General features: G+C 40.3%; 2 protein-coding genes across 2 annotated transcripts; one reads left to right on the top strand and one right to left on the bottom strand.

Annotated features, from left to right (window-relative positions):
• The first annotated feature begins 1,536 nt into the window (after positions 1–1,536).
• Positions 1,537–5,539, top strand: dlx1a (distal-less homeobox 1a). The gene is made up of 4 exons (XM_069533477.1): positions 1,537–1,745; positions 2,944–3,536; positions 3,822–4,021; positions 4,272–5,539. The coding sequence occupies exons 2-4, from the start codon at positions 3,227–3,229 to the stop codon at positions 4,521–4,523; spliced, it is 762 nt and encodes a 253-aa protein (XP_069389578.1). The 5' UTR covers positions 1,537–1,745; positions 2,944–3,226; the 3' UTR covers positions 4,524–5,539.
• Positions 5,540–10,442: 4,903 nt separating this feature from the next.
• Positions 10,443–12,689, bottom strand: dlx2a (distal-less homeobox 2a). The gene is made up of 3 exons (XM_020089792.2): positions 12,158–12,689; positions 11,581–11,765; positions 10,443–11,461 (listed from the first exon to the last, which is right to left on the bottom strand). Exons 1-3 carry the CDS (start codon positions 12,474–12,476, stop codon positions 11,135–11,137), a joined length of 831 nt encoding a protein of 276 aa, XP_019945351.1. The 5' UTR covers positions 12,477–12,689; the 3' UTR covers positions 10,443–11,134.
• Positions 12,690–19,960: the final 7,271 nt, after the last annotated feature.

Here is a 19,960-nt window from a genome sequence, read left to right as displayed (position 1 = left end):
CAAGATACAAATGTTCTTATCAGCTGATATTGATAATTATCACAATTAATGTCAGATTATTTTTTCTTCTTTGATTTTTACTTTGGAGGGAAGACTGTTCTAAACTTGATAAGCAGATAATTAAAAAATATTTTAAATCTGAGGTAGATCCACTATGTTCTATACCCCCTGTGTGCAATACATAACAACCACTGTGATAGACCTATTGCTATTGATGACATTTATATTGCAATAATTATTGATATTGTTTTAAAGTCCAGCCCTATCAATTAGTACATTTGAGGTGTTTTTTTTTATTTCGGAATCTATGTCACAGTAAATTAAAAGAATTGACAAATGATTGAAATGTCTGAATACCCACACAAGAGTGGGTTTTAAAGCAGCAGCATGCGCTTCAAGAGGAAGTGAAATAAGACAATAAAAAACCCTCACTGTTCCCAATGACAATAATTAATCACTGATCACATGCAGAGTCTGCAGGGAGCACACGCACGCTTTACCAATGCACCGTTGTTGGTGGTGCTGTTAAAATGTGGGTTGGTTTATATTTGGGGAGGGTTTTCTATCACCGGGCCGAAATAAAGTCTGTGACATCTTGGCCCGTTCAACCCCCCCCTCCACCAACCCACCGGCACCCTCCCCTCTGCTCTCACCCTCAGGTGAAGAGCAGCAGGTGTTAAAACACCCTCAGCCACAGAGCTACTCTAATGAGTGCTGCCTCCGCGCTCCAGCCATGCATGGAGGACTTTATTTTTAGTGTGGCAGGGTGGTTAGAGCCCCAGAGGCCCCGCAGCAGCGGACCCGCACGGAGCGCTGCCCTCCTGCCACGCACCGAGGAACCGGAGTCCAATTCTTATGTGAAAGTGGTCATGTCATCACGAGAAGTGAGAAACGCCCCCTCAAACAAACATTTAATCCCTCAGGTTTGTAAATGATTGATTTGGCAACAATAAAATAAGATGAATAACAGCCCCACGTTACATTTACTCCAACAATAAAACAGCCGCAGATTAATTAGCAGTATTCTTGTGGTATTATTTTACATTTTGCAGCAAATTCAGCCTCTGCTCTGTTAATGGTTCTGCTCGCAGACGCGTTTCAGTTTGTAGATACTATAATCGTGGGAAAATAATGACAGTTATCAGTCGCACCCATCAAGCACCCATAAAAAATCTGTCCTCTGTTCTGTAAGATGATAATTATTGGTTTTACTACCATTATCATTGTCGTTGTTGATAGAGGAAATCTTGAAGCATTTTCCCCTCAAAGTAATTCCAGAGAAATCACTTCAAATTGGCCTATTTTTTAGGGGGGCAATGGACCAGCTTTTCGTTATAGCCCAAATATTTCACAGAAATCTTTAAATCCAGGCGCCCGCTGCCGCCTGGCACACTGTGGCACACGCGTCGTGATGTCAGAGCCCGGGCTTCTCATATCACATTTTGCAACTTGTCGAGGTTCTGCTTTGAGATCAATTATGTAATTACACTGATAATCACAGTGGCGGAATTTAACTGCCTTTAATTTGTATTTCAGGTGGAGATGGAGGGACTGCGGATGGAGCAGCCGGGCTGCGCTCCTGCTCCGTGCGCGCACCAGCAGAAGAGGAGCAGCCGCCTGAATCCTGATAACACGAGGAGCTGTTGGAGACTCTCTGCTGCTTCTTCCTCAGCCAAGTGCGCCCAGTGGAGCCTCAGTGATCCCGGATTTATCTTTACCACCACATGATTTGATTTGATTTTAAAGTAAGTGGACAAACATTGCTTTTTTTTTTCTTGATTGAAATGAAGATATTGCTTTTTTTGAACATGGCCTAGTTAAAGAGCCGCAGCTCTGAGGTGTGGGGGTCTGCAGCAAGCAGCTCAAGAAAAATGTCTCCTGTTTCGTCAGTCGTCAGTTCAATTAAATCAAATGTCCACGGGTAATTATTCTTGTTAGGCTGGGGGAGACGTGGCCGCACCCCCCCTCCCCCCAACTTCACTTAGACTCATGCTAATCAAAAGGTCCCAGTGTTTAACAAAACTGTGGCCATTAAACCATCGCGATGGAGGGTGCGTAAAGACGCATGGAGAGAATTTTATAAGGTGATAAGGAAAAAGAGGTATGCATGCATGGTTGTGTTATAAAACAAGGAAATAAACAAGATTATACTGTATATCATACTAATAGAAAATGATCTATAACAATAATTAAAAGAGGTTCTGGTGCGTTGCAATTTTAAATAGACTGTTTTGAATCGCTTTTATTTAATAAATGTGTTTATATATATATATATATATATATATATGCATACATACATACATACATACATACATACATACATACATACATACATACATACATACACACACACATTGCATTACGGTGCACCAATAAACCTCATTTGACATCACAGAAAACTGTTGTAACGTCCCACTGCTGCCAGGTGTAACTGAGACCTGAGGCCGGTCTAAGTGTTAAATACATGACTAATCACAGAACTACTTATGAAAATTAAACAGCACTGTTATGCTAATACTCTTCCCTCCTGATAGAGAAGTAGCCGCTTTAATCAGAACAGCTTTAATCAAAGCGCATGGCCAGCAGCAGCAGCAGCAGGGCATCTTTAACGAGGCTGCAAATATTATTTAACTTTATTAAAAGGCGTTTAGAGACAAAAAAAGAACAGAACAAGACACATTTCACCTTATTACCAAGACCTGTAATTATATACATGACCACGTTGGATTAGATAATATACATTTTGTTTGTAGTGCTGAGAAAAAATAGCACCAGAAAAATATGTAATCACACTTTAATGTATTATATTATTTTACCTAGACAATACATGTTGTTAAAGACTGTGTTTTCAACAACAACAATAATAATAATAATAATATTAATGGTGAATCTTGACATGTCAGTGTAAATCTGAGGTTTTGTGCTTTTCCTTGACTTTATCAGCTTCTTCGGACCCAGCCCCAGCGTCGCCAATCGGCTTCCCTCTTGGAGAGAGTGGACCAATCAGCGACAGTCTTTGATGAATATTCATGAGTCCGAGATTCAAACCTTTGAGCGAGTTTGTCTTGGTCCACAGCATCATACCTAGGACTTTTCACAGGGACAAACTGCATTTTCTTATGAATGGAAAGAGAAAAAATCTGCTCGGCTTAAATTGGGACTCTTCCTTCACTGAGATCATAGAAGGAAAACAACAAAAGCGAGACGAGGGGAACCGCCAGTGGAGATGACAATGACTACAATTCCAGAAAGTCTTAATAGCCCTGCCTCAGGAAAAGCCGTTTTCATGGAGTTTGGACCCCCGAGTCAACAAATGTCGCCTTCGTCCATGTCTCACGGACACTATCCCATGCACTGTTTACATTCTGCAGGTCATACCCAGCACGACAGCTACAGTCCGGGCTCATCGTTCCCCAGATCTTTGGGTTATCCATACGTGAACTCCGTCGGCAGCCATTCCACCAGTCCATATCTGAGCACAGTACAGACCTACCAAAACAGCTCGGCACTCACACAGACGCGGTTAGAGGACACAGGTAAGTGTGCTACAGCATCTTTGCATCTTATTTATCAACTTTACGCGCAAGCACGACTGTCTGCTCCATACAATCCCCGTTGCACCGAAAAAAGACGAGCCAGACGATGGAATTAGGCTTGGTAATTATTTATTGCGTAACGCTATAAACAATGTATGCAATTAAGGGTAATTATACCGAAAGTACAGCGCTGGAGTATTCATTGCTGCGCAACACTGTTGGCTACAACTGCCTCCTCATTTTTCGTCTCTCCTCTCTTCTTTGCTTCTTTTTTTTTGTCTCCAGCGCCAGAAACAGAGAAAAACACAGTGGTGGAAGGCGGAGAGGTTCGATTCAACGGAAAAGGGAAAAAGATCAGAAAACCAAGGACTATCTATTCCAGTTTACAACTTCAAGCTTTGAACAGGAGATTTCAGCAAACCCAATATTTGGCGTTACCGGAGAGAGCTGAGCTCGCAGCGTCGCTGGGTCTCACTCAGACACAGGCAAGTCCACGAGACATTCACAAATAGCTTCACTCTGCTGGAGCATCCATCTTTTTTACAGCATACTCGAGCTTATTGCAATTACTATTAAATTACTATTATTAAAATGTTCTTCATCCAACTTTGTTGGATGAAATTTGTGTGCGTAAAGTATGCGTAAAAAACCTTTTTTTAAACCCTTAATACCGTTTGTCTATTATTTAACTTCAGTTTCAATCGTCTCATCCTTGTTTCCTCTTTATCTTCCCAGGTGAAGATCTGGTTTCAGAACAAGCGATCTAAATTCAAGAAACTGATGAAGCAAGGCGGCGGCACGATTGACGCCGCCGCTTTGGCCACTGGCCGTGGACTCTCGAGCGGCTCTCCCACGGTGCCACCTGTCTGGAGCTCGTCGACCACGGTGAAGACTTCAGTGGGCACAACCGGATCTTACATCCCCAGCTACACCTCATGGTACCCCACGACACACCAAGAGTCTATGCAACAGTCACAGCTCATGTGAACACAGACCTCAGCCCCTCGACTCTGCTCGTGGCTCGTGTGTCAGGACGGTGGCTCAGCCTGGCCCAGCACTGATAATGCACAACACCGACCCCGGGAGTCTGCTGCCGCATGCCGCCAGCTGACACCGAGGCCTCCTCAACCCGGATGACTACAAACAGCGAAGAAGGAGCTGAGAGACTGAACAGGCACGCAAAGCGACCGAGGGCAACCCGCCCGTGACAGTCAGCGGGAATCGTAGACAAATGGATCTTTTTTTGGTTGCCGTTTATCACCTTTGTGTCGGTTTGCCTTTTTTAAATCATATCTGTGTGAGTCATTCTGTTGTTAAGCTATAGGCTACATGTTTATATGAAAACGCGTGTTTGTTTATACGCCAGATGTTGGGTCAAAGGTGATGATGGGGCCCTGGAATCAATCTGCATCCACCCACAGTTAAAATAGTTAATTCGGCCTTAAAGGGGAGATTTATAAATTCCATCCATCCGATCATTACGCATACAACCACAGAGCATATTGTTCAAAGCCTCAAATTGCTACTATGTTGTTTATATATGTGTTTGTTATTTAAGTTAAATTATTCGAGCTAGTTTCTTATGTTGAGGTCAGTCTGTGTTCATTTTGTGAGTGTGTTTGAAATAACAACACTGTGTTGTTAATGCTGCACTAATGCAAGCAAAAGCTTTTCTATGCCGTGCCCCGGTGTTATGTGAAAAATGTAAACGGCGTGACGATTTGCTGCTTTAGAAAAAAAATATCCTGAGGGTGAGCAGCTCATGTGTCACTGTATTTTGTACATAATTTCCCAGATTTGTTTTTTCTTTTTTTTTGTGCTGTACTGGATACGCTGTGAAACAGGGTTTTAGGCTTTTATGTATTTGTCCAGATGTGTTAAGTCAAAATAGGAAAAAAATATTTAGTTTTGTATTGATCACTTTAATTTATTGATCTGTTGCTGAAGTTTATGTACATAATGTGCAAAAAGTTTCAAAAGCAGTAAAATGATGATTTAAATTATGTCACGAAAAGGTGTCTGATTCAACCCTCCATGCATGCACCCCACCGTGCACCACCACCCTCCCCACGCAGCCTCCTTAACGTGTGAAAAGAAAGGTTTCAGCGTGGTGCAGGTCTAATGTGAGCTGACACAAAGCAGTATCATGTTGGTCGCATTGTAGCAGGCAGAGTGTGAGTCCGACTGTGTGAGCTGCTGAAGGCTGCTCGTTTAGATTTATGGTTGTGTTGAGCGTTTACATGGCTCTGTGCTGCTGCTGCTGCTGCTGCTGCTGCTGCTGCTGCTGCATACATACTGCAGATGTTGTCAAAGCTCTCGAGTGAACTAAGAATTAAAAATGTTGCATGTAAAAAAAAAACAATAAGCATTTACAGTTACAGTTTAAAATATAACAGAAAACAAAAAGTGTCACTGCATGCTTCTAGGATAAATAGTTGAGAAACCACAGTGGCTGATAATCCCTCATGTTATTGTGCTTTAACCGTCGCGGTGCGGGAGAGCTGCGGTTCATTCATTCAACATCACTTATTTCTTTCTTCTTTTCAACTTTTCTCCCTCGCAGCCAAACTAGAAAATCTTCCCCCTATTTGTCTTTGACAATCCAGATTCTCTGCAGAGAATGGGTGAGATCAATTGAGTGTGTTAAGTGAATAATTGCACAAGAGGCAGGTGCTGCAAAAAAAAAAAAAAAAAAGTGGAAGAGCAAAGCGGGACATGGAGCAGATCAGATGGAGATCAGTGAAAGTGGAAAGTTCAAAAGGCCTCCTTGTTTGGGGCACAAGCACTTTATTCACTGTGTCCCATGACTCGCTTGAGCAGTGAGTATTTAGTTAATCATCACATTTCAATTTTATAATCCAATCATTTGTTCAAATGTGTTTCAAATGAAAAAAATTATTTAGTTTGCATCTATATTTCTGATGCCATATATATTTATACTATGAAAAATAACCTTAAATTATTTACATTAATACAAATATTATTGTTTTATATGTATTTTCTTTTTTAAATGTATTTTATTGTTTATTTTCTAAAATAAAATAAAATATGTTTCATTTTATTTTTAGGAAGACACCTAAAAAATACAGTAACCTGCATTAGACACAGGTGGAATTGTCAATATCGACATTATAGAAAAGGAAAATTTGAAAATTAAAATAAGAATAAGAAGACAAAAATGGAAAATAAAAATAAAACGAAAATAAGACAATAATGTAATCACTTTATAAAATAATATAAAATGAAATATCCCCGACCACAACCTAAATTAATTTTCTGATATTTTTACTAAAAAAAAGGTAATTAATTGCAAATGGGCCTGATACTCGGCCTCCTCCTGCTGCCACATGAATATATGAATGTTTTGTAATTCTAATGACGAATCTGATTCCGTTTTTTTTAACAGTCTGAACATCAGCATCTCTGAGAGATACAGTACAGACTTGAAACAGCTAACACCATAACCTCACATCATTTATTTTTTAATTTGTTCCATATACGTTTTTAAAGTGCATCATCACAAAATGATTCATTATAATCTATAACCTCAGCATGTTTTATTAATATTACTAGGCCTATATTAAAAAACATGAAACCAAAAGTATCTTGAAAGAAGAAGAAAAGATCTGTTCATGTATAATGCTTTCTCTTTGTGCGAGCTTCAACCCTGCAGCCTCCATTGTTATTATAACATGAAAAAGGAAGAGAATATATAGGAGACAGTTCTGTGTGAAGCATCTTATATGAAGAACAGGCCCATGCAGCCTTCTACCATTAAAAAAGAATATGAATTGTGCTGTGGCTGCTGCAGCGAACATAAATATACCTACCTAAGCCCCAGAAAGGCGCAGCTGCACATCCAAGAGGGTCAGTGTTATTTCGCTGTATTCTCCTCTTGATTATACGAGCTGAGCCCATCAAACCCAGCATAATTACAGTCATTTCGCCCTTATTTATTCTAATGCAGTTTCCTATCTCTGAGGTAATTATGAGCAATTTTTTTTCGCATGGAGGATCTTTCTTTTTTTCCTGCGCTGACAAAAGAGATGGTGCTCTGAAAGAAATGTGCTGCTGCCGTGAAAAAAGAAAGATATAAAATAGCGAAATAGGTGAGCTGCCATTGCGTCACTGTTCCCTTAGACTTGGCCTATGTGTATAAGGCTGGCAAATTGCTTGCAGGTGTACATCACATGAGTTGTCAATGCGAAGAGGCTGCAAAATTAGCAAAAGCACAAAGCAGGAGGAATGAAAGCAGCCAGCGAATTAAAGAACAACTTGTGTGTCTCTCCTTCCTTACATTTCCTCCCGGTGTGAGCTGCTCTCTCAGATGCAGGACGTTTTTTTTTTATTTTTTCACATAATCCAGCAAAAGAAGCTCATCGGTTAAATACACAGCAGATTTCAAAGTTACAGCATAAAACCCACGTGAAATGTCACCATTAATAAAGTAGCTCAGATCATCAAATAATCAGCAACATTCACCGATGTGAAAAAGAATTGAAAAGAAAAAGTAAATGCATGCGATATAGCAAAGGGAGAGGTGGAGATGGAGATGTTTCCTGTTTTGTTTTTTCAAACGCTACTCAAATGCATCCAGGCGTCACTTCCAATTAAAAAGTAAAGAAATACAAAATGCTCACCTTTCAGCCCCTGGTGTTGAAGGGGCCATACGGCTCCATGTGAGGAGGCTCAGAGGAGCAGGAGGCAGAGGAGCTGCAGCAGCATCTTCATCCTGCAGCACAGACACAGACGAACCATGAGCGCTTAAATCCCACAAAATGTGTCCCATGTGTTGGTCTCAGCTCCAGCAGCAGAGTTCAGAATATGACTGGAAAATGTCTGCTTTATTTCCCCCTCTTTATAGCTGATGGGGAAAAAAATGTAGATTATTAGCATAAATGTTTACTCCTCATTACGCTGATGACATTGTGCACTCGAGATCTTGGTAATCTTTGGGGGGAAATTATGAGTAATTTTTTAAAATTTAAAGCAGCAGTCACCATGCAATTCCGGCTAATTCTGCATCGGCTCCACACGGATATAATTACCGTCGAGTCAAGATGTTAGGACTAAAAACTATGCATTGATATTCCCATTTATTATGTACATACAACTTTGACAATGTTGATGCTTGAAATAGCAGCGAAATTGTCTTGTGCAAAAAAAAAAAAAGATTGCATCCCATATTAGGACATCTAAAATTGCGAAGAATTATATAGTAATTGCAGGCTTTCAGATTTGAAAGCCAGAATGCTCAAACCGGAGCAAATCTGGATAAAATTACAGATCAGGGTATAAATTAAAGAGGGTATGGCATTTACAAGTTGCTTAGAAAAACGCAACAAAAAAACAGAACAAACCACAGCAGCTGATCCATGATGACTGGAGTCACGTGGAGCAACAGGCAGAAATGCAATTTTATTAAATGATGTGACTGATTAAAACCCAGAAACAATTTACTTAAGTATTAGTAAGGAATCTGTTCATATAACTATGAATGAATGACTAAAGCTGTGTCATCTCAGTCCATGGTGCTTCATGCAGGCCCTGACATCATGCATTTACTCTCCCTGTGCAATAACAGTACAGACAAGTCAAACCTGCAGAGGCCCTGCTGCACACATGCAGCCTGGGTGTAATGTTGTTGGGGGCACTGGGATCTGATGCTGTCAGCCCCGAGGAGGAGGCTCCACCATGGAGCTGCAGCAACACAGAGAGGTTACAGTCCTAATCATGAACAAACGCTCCCATGGCCTGAGGTGGTTTGAAGGGGAGATGATGGTGAATGAGATCTGTGTATCTATCTAAATCTGCGTGTCTATTGAATAGCCCTGATACAATATTATAATAAAATGCATTTCCCTGGTTGCAGTGAATGTGAATGAAGTGTCTGGACGTGCCCCTGCGTTTTTTCCTATAGCCTACAGGCCCCAGGAGCCTCATAACCAGTAATGTAGGTCAATGTGCTCGTCTTCAGAGATCACAGAGTTGTGAGAAATGTTTCCATGATGGAGTAGCTCCGGGCTGTGTTGGAGCCAGCTCCTCTCTGTCTCTCTTGTTAGGCTGACTTCATAAAACGTCTGGAGAGTGACTCCACACAGTCTGAGGATCCCGGGCTCGGTCGTGCCCACCCTCATCTTAAACCCTCTCGCTTGCCAGGGCGTGTTGTTGCCCCCCCCCCGTCACTGGTGTGACCCCCCCCCGGCTCAGCTCGGACTAATCATCCGCTGACGGAACCGGGTAAAATAAATGTAACCCGAGACAGCGGAGGGATCTTCTTCTGCTTGTCCGCGCTTGTGATGGCGCCATAGCACTCATTACAAACATCTCATTACTTAAGAAGAGGCCTTTGATCAGCGGAACCTTTCAAGTAAACCTAAAGTCCAAGAAGACTAAAGTTAGCTTAGCATCAAGCTAGTCCTGAGTGGTTGCTAAGCAACTTAGCCGGCATGACATGCTAGGCTAATTTGTTAGCAGCCAAGTGTGTGCATTTTTTTTTTTTTTACCATTTTCCAGTAAACCATCACCAAAATACAGGTCAATACAACATAGATGACTCACTAAATAAAAATAACTTGTGTGCTTGTACCAGTTTATAAATATTCAAATGAAGTTTTTTTGTTCAGTAAATTTAATCTTTAACTGGTTAAATTTGAAATATCAAGCTACAACTTCTTTTGATTTTCTGAAATGAAGCCATCTGACATGAAAATCAAAATCATGCAGCACCAAGCAAACATTAAATCTATTTTTTTTTAAACGCACAACTTTCTGTGAGCTGTTCCTGAGCAGATGTGTTATTATGGGACAATTTTAGAGGAAGAGAGACAACACACAATTTCTCCTCAGTGTCAGAATTGCGTGTTGCACAGACATGTTGTTTGGAAATAGAAACAGAAGGATGGGCTCTGCACAGAAAACATTTTATTTAAATAACGTCTGGCCATATATGAAACACTGCTAAAATAAATAAGAACATAATACAATTAAAAGTGTGATACAAGAAAATCAGAGGGTGGGACAATCAGTAGCTTACGGTGGTTAATGGATTTGCACCAATAGCCTTAAAAAACAGTCAAAGCGTCATCAAAAAAAGCTGTGGTAAAATATTTACAATCGTGGATTCACACACTTACCCCCCAAAATATATTCAAACCAACTGATGACATTATGGATAAAGGTAAGTTGTCTTTTTTAATCGTCTAACAACAAAATGAGGTCATGTTGAAAAAGGCACGATACAGTTAACTTGTGCTACATCTGTGACAGGTTCGTCCTGCGATAGGTGTGTTATTTTAGCAGGAATGGCAAAAAAGTGACGTCCGCGTAAAAGTGGGCACAAGCCCAGGCTGTGATTGCTTTGGGTAATAGTGGTTCATTCATCCCTCGACATACACAAAATAAATAAATACAAAAATAACTGTAGAAATCTGTGTCTACTGGTCCATGAACCTTCCTGGCTCCATTAACTTCTCCTTGATGCGTAAAGTTCGCATGGCGCACACACTAGGTCTGCAAAATGAAGGTATTGGCATTTTCTTTTTTTTCACCAGTATCGTCCGATTTAAACCCGATGTTCTTTTTTATTATTATAATTTTCAGAATATCGTCCCGGCGCTTATGGCGGAGTTGTGGTGGTGCTGGACCAGAGGAGGCTGCAGATGCGCCGTAGAGTTCGTGCTTGAGTACCAGGAGTAGTTCGCCAAAAACGAGGAAGGCGCAGTCGTGTTGGGAGGGCTGCAGCTCTGAGGTAAACTGGAGTTGACACTGTTCATTCTCTGAGTCTGTGGAAAGTCCCAGACAGTCGTTGGCGGGGACGTGCACGGGGGGGACTCGCTGGAAGCAACGTGTTGCTCTGGGGGGATTTCTCCACTTTTCCACAACTTCTTGAACTTGGAGCGACGGTTTTGGAACCAGATCTTGACCTGGAGAAGAAAATGATTATCAGCATGAAATTCATAAATGATATTTTCTGGGGGCCAGACCCACATTTAACTGTTTGTTTAGCAGAAAAACAATTAACATTTGACAGTGTGGGACCCACCTGTGTTTGCGTAAGGCCCAGCGAGGCTGCCAGCTCGGCCCGTTCTGGTAGAGCCAAATACTGCGTCTTCTGAAACCTCCGTTGAAGTGCAGCCAGTTGGAAGCTGGAATAAATGGTCCGAGGTTTCCTGACCTTCTTTGGTTTTCCATTAACCATCCGGATTTCTGGCTCGCTCTCTTCTTTCTCTGAAGGAGTATTCAAACGCATTGTGTATTAGGGGTTTTGTAAAAAAAATATAATGGAAACAGTTATGCATTTTCAAAGGCGTACATTATTTTTAGAAGATCTACATCTAATAACACATTTGCTTCAAACAGATTTAAAATGACTATTACTACAAATTAGTACTACAAATAATACATTTCAAAGAATGAATTGAACAAGTAGCCCTTCCTTTCTCTTTCTCTTTAAGACAGGTATGTGCCAAATCATTTTTGTCCAGATACTAATTATCCTGCAATTATTTTTACGCATGATCCAACTTGTTCTGCAGACTTGCCATGAGCAAGTTTTGAATTTTGGCCTCAAACAAAAGCATTTACAATTTTATTCAAAAATAATTTCAGAGCTTTCTTACCTGTGTCGGCTGGAGTTGGAGAGGGGTTGGAGCCGTAAGAGCTGTATGCACCATAAGTTGAGTTGAAACCAAGGTCGTAAGACTTTGCGTTATATGGCACATTAGTCGTGGCGCTGCCGTGGTACTGGTAGGAGCCGAGTTGGCCAAATGGAGACCCGGCGCAGTGGCCCGGCTGCTGGCTGTTGTAGTAGCTGCTGTCCGTCGCCGTGGACACCGGCAGGGTCGGGGACTCCTGCGATTTGTGCAAGCTGTGGTAATTGCTTGAGGTAATCTGGTTCGAATGCATATCAGTATTTAAGTTCTCAAACACCCCAGTCATTCTCGCGTCGAAGCGGAGCACTCTCGTAACCTAATCGCAAAGAAGAAGAAGAAAAAAGCGCAAAATTGCGAAACTGCAAGCTGCAAAACACGACTCAAATCATGGACTGATGACCCCGGCTTCGTGAATCAAAACGCATTCCCTTGTTAAACTGTGGCACCGAGAAAAAAAAATCAGCTGAAGGTGTGTCCCCTCGCTCAGTGGCCTGTGATTATCTGATACGGTCGGCGGTGGGAGCGCATTTATGAGAGAGGGAGAGGGAGAGAGCTACTGTGTCTGAGGCGACCAATGGGTAAGGGCTGCCCCGCTGACTACTCCCCACCGCGTCCACCCTCCATTATTCCTTCAGGTCTGTGCGCCTGCAGAGAGTCTCCATCGAAGCATCTCAAAAAGAATCAGAGAAAAGGCACCGTGACCAAAAGCTGCAGATCCAACAGGTCACATCTCCACCCTGTGACATTCATCCCCGTGCGTAATCATCCACATACAAGATAAAATATGACACAAACATGTGGATAAATCTAATACAGATCTGCAAATTAGTGCTCAATGGCTCTGTGGTTTGCGGTTATAGCCATTATCCTTTGGATTTTACGCTTGTCATGTAGCAAATGTATATCAGTTTTCAGCAAGAGCTTTGGAGGAACCACATGACGTTTTGATGAAAATCTGATTCAAACTTTATCAGAAAATGAAGTGACACTAACAGAAAGAATCAGAAGCACAGATTGAGCTCGATCAGGCTGTTGATACAAAATCAAACCCTGCGCCTGACACGGAAGGTTGAGTTAGGTGTCTGAATGAGAAAGCTGCAGCGCCCCCAAGTGTTGGGAATCTGACGCACAGCCATTCTCCTTCTCTTTGTTTGCATTTAGTGCAAAAGAGAGGAGAGGATGAGTCGTCATAGCAACCAGCTCCTTTCACCCACCACGTGGAGAGGTGCACAAAAGTGTGTTTTACAACTGCAACTGCAAAATGTTGGTTCCTCGTCACAAAGGCTTTTTCTGAAGACCAGAAGTTGCTGTGATGACATGAGATGTTCAGGTGTCTGTGTCCATCACCACAAGATGGCAGCACAGTTCCTTTTATGACAGATGTATTGCGAGGCTTAATAAAATCGATCTTAACATCTCTTGCTTCTCAAGTAATAATAAAGTTAAAGGATGATTACAGCTTTAGTGAGACATAACAGGATAGTTACAGTCAGATACAATGCTACACAAGGAGTGCTGTGTTGCAAAGTAAAGGAAAGTAGTGATATGAAAGAAGAAAAGTCTTTTCTGTTCTGTCTCAAGCTGCATTAGAGACATTTTTGTTTGCTGCTGAAGCTTTAATTATTGACCTTTGAGACCATTTCTAATGTTTGACAGTGATGAAGTACATTTTGAATTTGGACACTCTTTTAATCATGTATACATTCAAGGTTTTGTTTTTTCTTCATCTCAACACCCTGCCTGGCCTGATCTGAGAAGAATTGGTTCATTCACAGTTTTGTCTCAAAATTATTGAATTTTCTTTGTGCATTTAAAAAGGATGATTGATAAATGTATTAATGTGCTCGTTTAAGATGGATCACATTGGAGGTGTTTGTCATTTCTTGTGTTTTACTTGTTTAGTCATTGAGTGCTTCTGTGATGAGTTTTCTCTGGCTGTTCTGTGGCAGGACCCCAACACCCAGTACAGTACTGTCTGCCTATTGTGTCCCTGAAAAGACAAGAAATTCTCTCCCACCACGGGCCAATGGGTCTTTATGTCAGTGCTCATTAGTGCAGCATTGTTTCTGTGTTCAGATGCCCGGCAGAAATTCTGCAGCCGGAGTCACATAGAAGTTAACAATGGAAGTCATGCGAGTAATTATCTCATCTAATCAGGATTCTTTTCATCGAAGCTTCGCCTGAGGAGACTGGTTAGATGGCTGGTGAATTTTGTATTGTAAAGTATTATTGCAGTAATCTGGGTTAAAATATACATATAGTATTTTCTAAATCCAACTTTTTGTGTAAACTTGGTCCCGATTCAGATATTTCATGTGGAGAATGTAAATATTTTTAAGGTTTTTTGAAAGAAGAAGGAGTTTTCTCTAAATAATTCATCATATTTTTGTTTTACAGGTCACCGTCAACATTAAGATGTGCCAAAACACTTGGAACAGGACAGACCACAGGTTAACAACATAGATTATTGCTGCTCATGTTCTTCCTGCATAACGCTTAAGTTTTCCTGTTGTTATACCGGTAATGTCCAGTTAGCCGATTATGATTTTAATCTTTAATGTTTTCCTCTGTCTCAGCTGCAGGTCAGCTGGTGTTATAATCACGCCAGTGCTCATAGACATGGAAATGATGCCAAATGACAGGACACACAGATTTTATCATGCATTCCAAATGAACATTTACACAGGAGTATATCCTGACTCAGCTCTTGGAACAACAATCACAAAACTCTGTGGCGCTAATGTGTACGTATTCAATATGTTTCCTCCCAGTTCCTGTTGTTTTATCTTTGTTTGCTGTGAGAAATAAACACAAACAAGGACAGAACTACTATGCCTCGCCTTGTTTTTGTCTTTTGCACTGCTATCAATAATTTAGCTTAATGCTAATACCCATACATTATTTAATATTTCTTGGGTGCCAAAGAAATTCGGCAACTGGCCTCACATTATTAAAGATGATGTTAAACTGATGATACATATTACCAATTCACAGAATTCAACATGTACTGGAAATGTCCATAATCTTTACAGCTTAGGTGACTGATATTCATGAATGTGTGCAATTTGGTGTAGATCCGAATGTAAATGTGAATCCAAAACTAGTGCATTCAAATATGGTGTCAGTCACAAAAGGGGACTGAAGGGCCTTGGCGTATGCATTCTACTTCTAGCTGAAATAACCCAAAAATCTTTCTCTATAATAAATCTTTATAATAATCCAAACAACACTTAAACAATAGTCCTTCCTTAAAAAAAGTCTGAGGGTTATAACATCTAAAAAGAAGTTTGCAAATAGACATAAAGTAATTCTGACACCTTGTATTCAAAACATTCTTCTGCACAATATATATGGTTTATATAATTACACTGCAGCCTATTCTGACCAACATTTAATTAAAGCCTATACGCTGCTGCCATAAGAAAGGTTGTGAGGAGAAAACATGCTCACAAAATGTCACAACACACTTGACATTTATTCTCGACGAATCAAAGTTCACAATACAAGAAGTTACGTTGAAAATTAACAACCCTGACATTTTGAGTTATTGATCACTCACTCTATAGTTATCTTGTTTATTTATTTTTCAGGGTTTTTTTGCAGAGGCTCAAAAGATAAACAGCAGCTGACATCTGCGAGGTGAGCACTGAGGATCATTAGAGCTCAATAGAGTAGAACAGATCAAGCTTGAACTCCATGACCAAACAGTGTCTTCTATGTATTTATGCTGGCAAAACATATGATACAGCTGCCAATAAAAGAGCACAGGCAGAGGGCGGAAGACAACTTTACCCCCTGAGAACAGGTGTTACACTGAATATTTATATATTTATGTAAATACAAACTGCTATTGATCGTCTAAAAAACGAAACAAAAAATGATGTCAGTTGTAGTTGTTGTATGTGAATTGTGCATAACAATGATAATGATGATGATTTCTACATGAAATCTGACAGAAGTTTGCAAGATTCAGACAGTGCAAACACAACACATTGAAAAAGATTCAATACAAGTAATGGTCTGCTTAAGACTTCTACCAGGGATATTCAAGATGTTCTTCATTTTGTGAGGGAGAGTGAACCAGATATTAGACTGAGCCTTTCAAAATTCAGCTTTGATTTCCATAAAGAAAACCAAGTAAAAAGTATAGGTTACTGTTCTGTACTCGAGAGGTTCAGTGTGTAAGATTTAGGTAAAAGAGATATTTAATGAAGAATAATCCTCATGATGTTTTCACTAGTTCATTTCATCTAAATTGTAAGAATTGTAGTTTTCTTTACCCCAGAAAAGGCCCTTTATGTTCAAATACTTTATATTTACATTGAGGAGGTCCTCTCTACAGAGGCCGCCATGTTTTTTACATTAGTCCAGACTGAACAAACTAAACACTTTTTGGGTTTTTATGACAACTGAAGCTACCACAGGTTCTTTCTCATGTTTGGAAGGAGAGGGTGAGGTGAGGGGTGTTCAGCTGCAACATGCAATTTCAACAGTATCACAAAATTCTACACACTGTACCTTTAAAGGTTCAGTGTGCAGAATTTAGTGAAATCTAGTGGTGAATTTGCATGTTGCAGCTTGCAAATCTGAATCTACGGCAGATTTAAATGTGGTTTCCTAAGGGGGTAGACTTTTTTGTGTGTGTAGCTGAGATGATGATTCAGTGTAACTTAACGTGAGGACTACTCATTTTAATGCATATAAATGATATTAAAATATCATTTTTTGGCGTTGGTGAAATAGATAAGACATTGTTCATCATGTACTGTATTCTCTGCTCTGTACTCAGGGTCAGCAGGTGCAGTAATGGTCGTGTTGTGTTTAACGCAGGCAGGTTTCTGGCTCAGTGAATGATTAGGCTGCTGGTGGATTCTCTCCACTGCTCTCCTGCTGGGTCTATTGGAGCATTCATCACCTTGGCAACTCACCCTTTTAGTCAAATCACATGAACATTTTCAGCTTCGGCTTAAAAGTTGAAATGTTTTCAAATAAAACCAACTCAACAGTGGGAGGTTTATTCATCCTCTTCATGTTTCCACATGTTTTTGAGCTCAGGACACAGAGGAGGTAAATACAAAAAAATCCTCTGCAGTGTCTGTATACATAAATCTTGTGTGCTTCTTGCAAAACATGGAAATGATCTACCGACTGTTTCTTGACCTCTCGGTTAGAAAGGTTGAGTGTGTGTTGCACAGCTCCGGACACGAGCGGAGTTTAAGTTGGAAAGCTTCAGCGGAGTGTTCATGATCGAGCATGTGTTTCCTAAGAATTAGTCATGGCGGCTTTTCCCCTGATGAGAAGCTATTTTTAACAACAAAGGCTTTAATGACGAGCGCTGGTAGACAATAACAATTGAGAGGAAGTTTTCGGTTTGGAGCTCGTCACAGATGTAAGGTTAAAGTTCCATTGTTTCACAGTGGGCCACTCTGTGTTAAAGATCACTGTAATGCTGGATTTATCTACAGTCTGCTGATAAAGTACATACATACAATCTTTATTATTACTTGATGTCGAGTTCAATTAAAAGACAGAGAAAGAGGAGGCAACAACAACATAGGGCATTCTAATAAACAATTTCTCAATTCACCAAAGTAAAGGTCATTTTAAACATGACTTTATAAACTATGAATCCTGAATAAATTACAGTTTTGTCATATAACTAAGCCCACAATTGTAAAATAAAAAAATAAGTATATAAAACAATTGCAACTGCAGGTTGGAAGGTTATAAAATGTCTAAATGTTAGAAGTGCACTTAATTTCCGGATGTGAGTCACCTTCACTGTCTGTGTTAAACCACAATCTCTCAAATACTTAGAATTGATCTGTCGAATGCTGAAAGTTTCTTAAATTCATACATAATGGGTTGAGAAAGTTCTTAAATTTCATGGGCTTATGCCCGATATGAAAATGATACACATTTGTTTTTAGAAAATAATATTATTTCATGTGGTTTTCACAAGATAAGACATTAATTTGAAAGCTCTACAGCATAAGATGCCATTATGAAATGATGCCATTCTTATGCTCTAAAGCATGAATGATTTTGCACTTTGCAGGCGCTGATAAAGGAATCCCCAGAATTCCCTGTGTCATCTGTGCGGCCTGCCTGAGAAAGAATTCAGAGGGGTCTGCAAGGTCCTGCTCCCCTCATTGTTGATTCAGTGGCACACCCCCCACCCAGGAGCCATAAATGGAAGAGGTCCTTTGTGCGAGGGGAGTGGAGCAGATTTACTGCGGATGGTCCCTCCACAAAGGACCATGCCACTGTCACAACAGGGCCAGGATCAGCTGCTCACACTTTCACACAGCGCGATTTAAAGCTGGGCTAAACGCAGCCACTGATGCAGACACAGCTTCTATGGCCACTCAGCATCCACACGCTTCAGTGACACTCAGTGAGAGATCTGCAAGATGATTTTATTTATACTAAGTTACTTCTACTCATGTAGATTGCTCAATTAAATTGATACCACTCTGCATCAGAGTTTACAACAGCATGAACATTCATTTTATTTTAACTATGGATGTAGGACTTTGCACTGTATGAATGATTTTATCACTTAGACTGGGAGAAGTCTCCTGCTGTTTTTTAATTTTTTAATTTAAACAACATTTTATTTATTCTTTTATTTGTGGTAAGGCACCAAAATTAAAGTCCGTCTTTTAATTTGTTTTCGCCAACTGTTCATTTTGAGCATGTTTCCTTGCCTCTCCCATAGGTTCTGGGTTTGGTTTCCTCTGCCAGCGCTTCATTATACTGAAACTTAAGGAGCTGACGTTTCTGACTCACCTTTTAGCTTCTAAAACTAAATAAACTCTCAATGAAGGCAGCAAATCTGTCAAATCCAACCATTAACACTGCTACTATCTGTAGCATCTCTTTCAAGGAATGGTGTGAGTCGTCTAGATTGCAGAGAACAGACAAAATCTGCCCAGCGTTACAACATCAGCATGAAATGTACATTGCATGTCTATTTAAATACCATTAGAAATCAGACTGGACTTATATTTACGTATTATAGAAGTGTAAAATCAAATGGACCCTGCATTGCAATCATCACTATGATTTTACGGCGTGACACATTTGCAAATTGCAGATGCCATCTGTGCATTTTTCCAAGCCTCTCTGATAACTCTTGGGTTTGGTTTCCTCCACCAGTCTCTGTTATGTCGTTGGTGAAATTTAAGAAGCCGGCCCTTCTGTCTGAGCAGGATCTGAGCTGCAAGGCTCCTAAAACCAAACAATTTCCACATGAAAGTGGCAAAATGTGTGATTCGAACCATGGACAATAACTGGATATATACCTCTCTGCATGGACATATGAAACTAAAAAGATTGATAATGGGGAGTTTGGAGGTTTAACAGCTGCAGTTATATTTCTTTAAAACAATGATTAGAAGAACAGCTTTACACAAGTCAAAAACAAATGGTAATGTTGCAATATCAGACCATAACATAGATTAAATGTGTTCTTTCCCTCTTCCTTAAGGTCAGAATCATGTTTAATACTCTACAGTTTGTTTATTTAAGACATTTTTACCTTACCTTTACCTTACCATTAACTTCTCCCAATAATTCAACCAGTGAAATATGTAAAGGGATTAAAGTCTCTAGTGAAACCTAATATCTTCACCACTGATTTGACTGCAGGGCCAAACAGACCTCTCTCAAGTCTGTGTTCATTTTGTTCGAACAAAAGTGCAGCTAATCTGTGAAGAAAGGAGCCATCACCTGCAGGGGTCCACCTGTTCGACCCACACAGTCCCA

This window comes from Paralichthys olivaceus, chromosome 10 (genome assembly GCF_024713975.1).
Source record: "Paralichthys olivaceus isolate ysfri-2021 chromosome 10, ASM2471397v2, whole genome shotgun sequence".
NCBI lineage: Eukaryota > Metazoa > Chordata > Actinopteri > Pleuronectiformes > Paralichthyidae > Paralichthys > Paralichthys olivaceus.
This window is presented reverse-complemented; position numbering and strand designations above follow the sequence as displayed.

What these genes read in the sequence shown, in the direction of transcription:
- dlx1a (XM_069533477.1), top strand. Translation starts at nt 3,227, where the DNA reads ATGACAATGACTACAATTCCAGAAAGTCTTAATAGCCCTGCCTCAGGA. An exon ending in GACGCGGTTAGAGGACACAG is followed by an intron (nt 3,537 to 3,821) that starts GTAAGTGTGCTA and finishes TTTTGTCTCCAG; the next exon opens with CGCCAGAAACAGAGAAAAAC. An exon ending in TGGGTCTCACTCAGACACAG is followed by an intron (nt 4,022 to 4,271) that starts GCAAGTCCACGA and finishes TTATCTTCCCAG; the next exon opens with GTGAAGATCTGGTTTCAGAA.
- dlx2a (XM_020089792.2), bottom strand. Translation starts at nt 12,476, where the DNA reads ATGACTGGGGTGTTTGAGAACTTAAATACTGATATGCATTCGAACCAG. An exon ending in TCCAACTCCAGCCGACACAG is followed by an intron (nt 11,766 to 12,157) that starts GTAAGAAAGCTC and finishes ATACTCCTTCAG; the next exon opens with AGAAAGAAGAGAGCGAGCCA. An exon ending in TGGGCCTTACGCAAACACAG is followed by an intron (nt 11,462 to 11,580) that starts GTGGGTCCCACA and finishes TTTCTTCTCCAG; the next exon opens with GTCAAGATCTGGTTCCAAAA.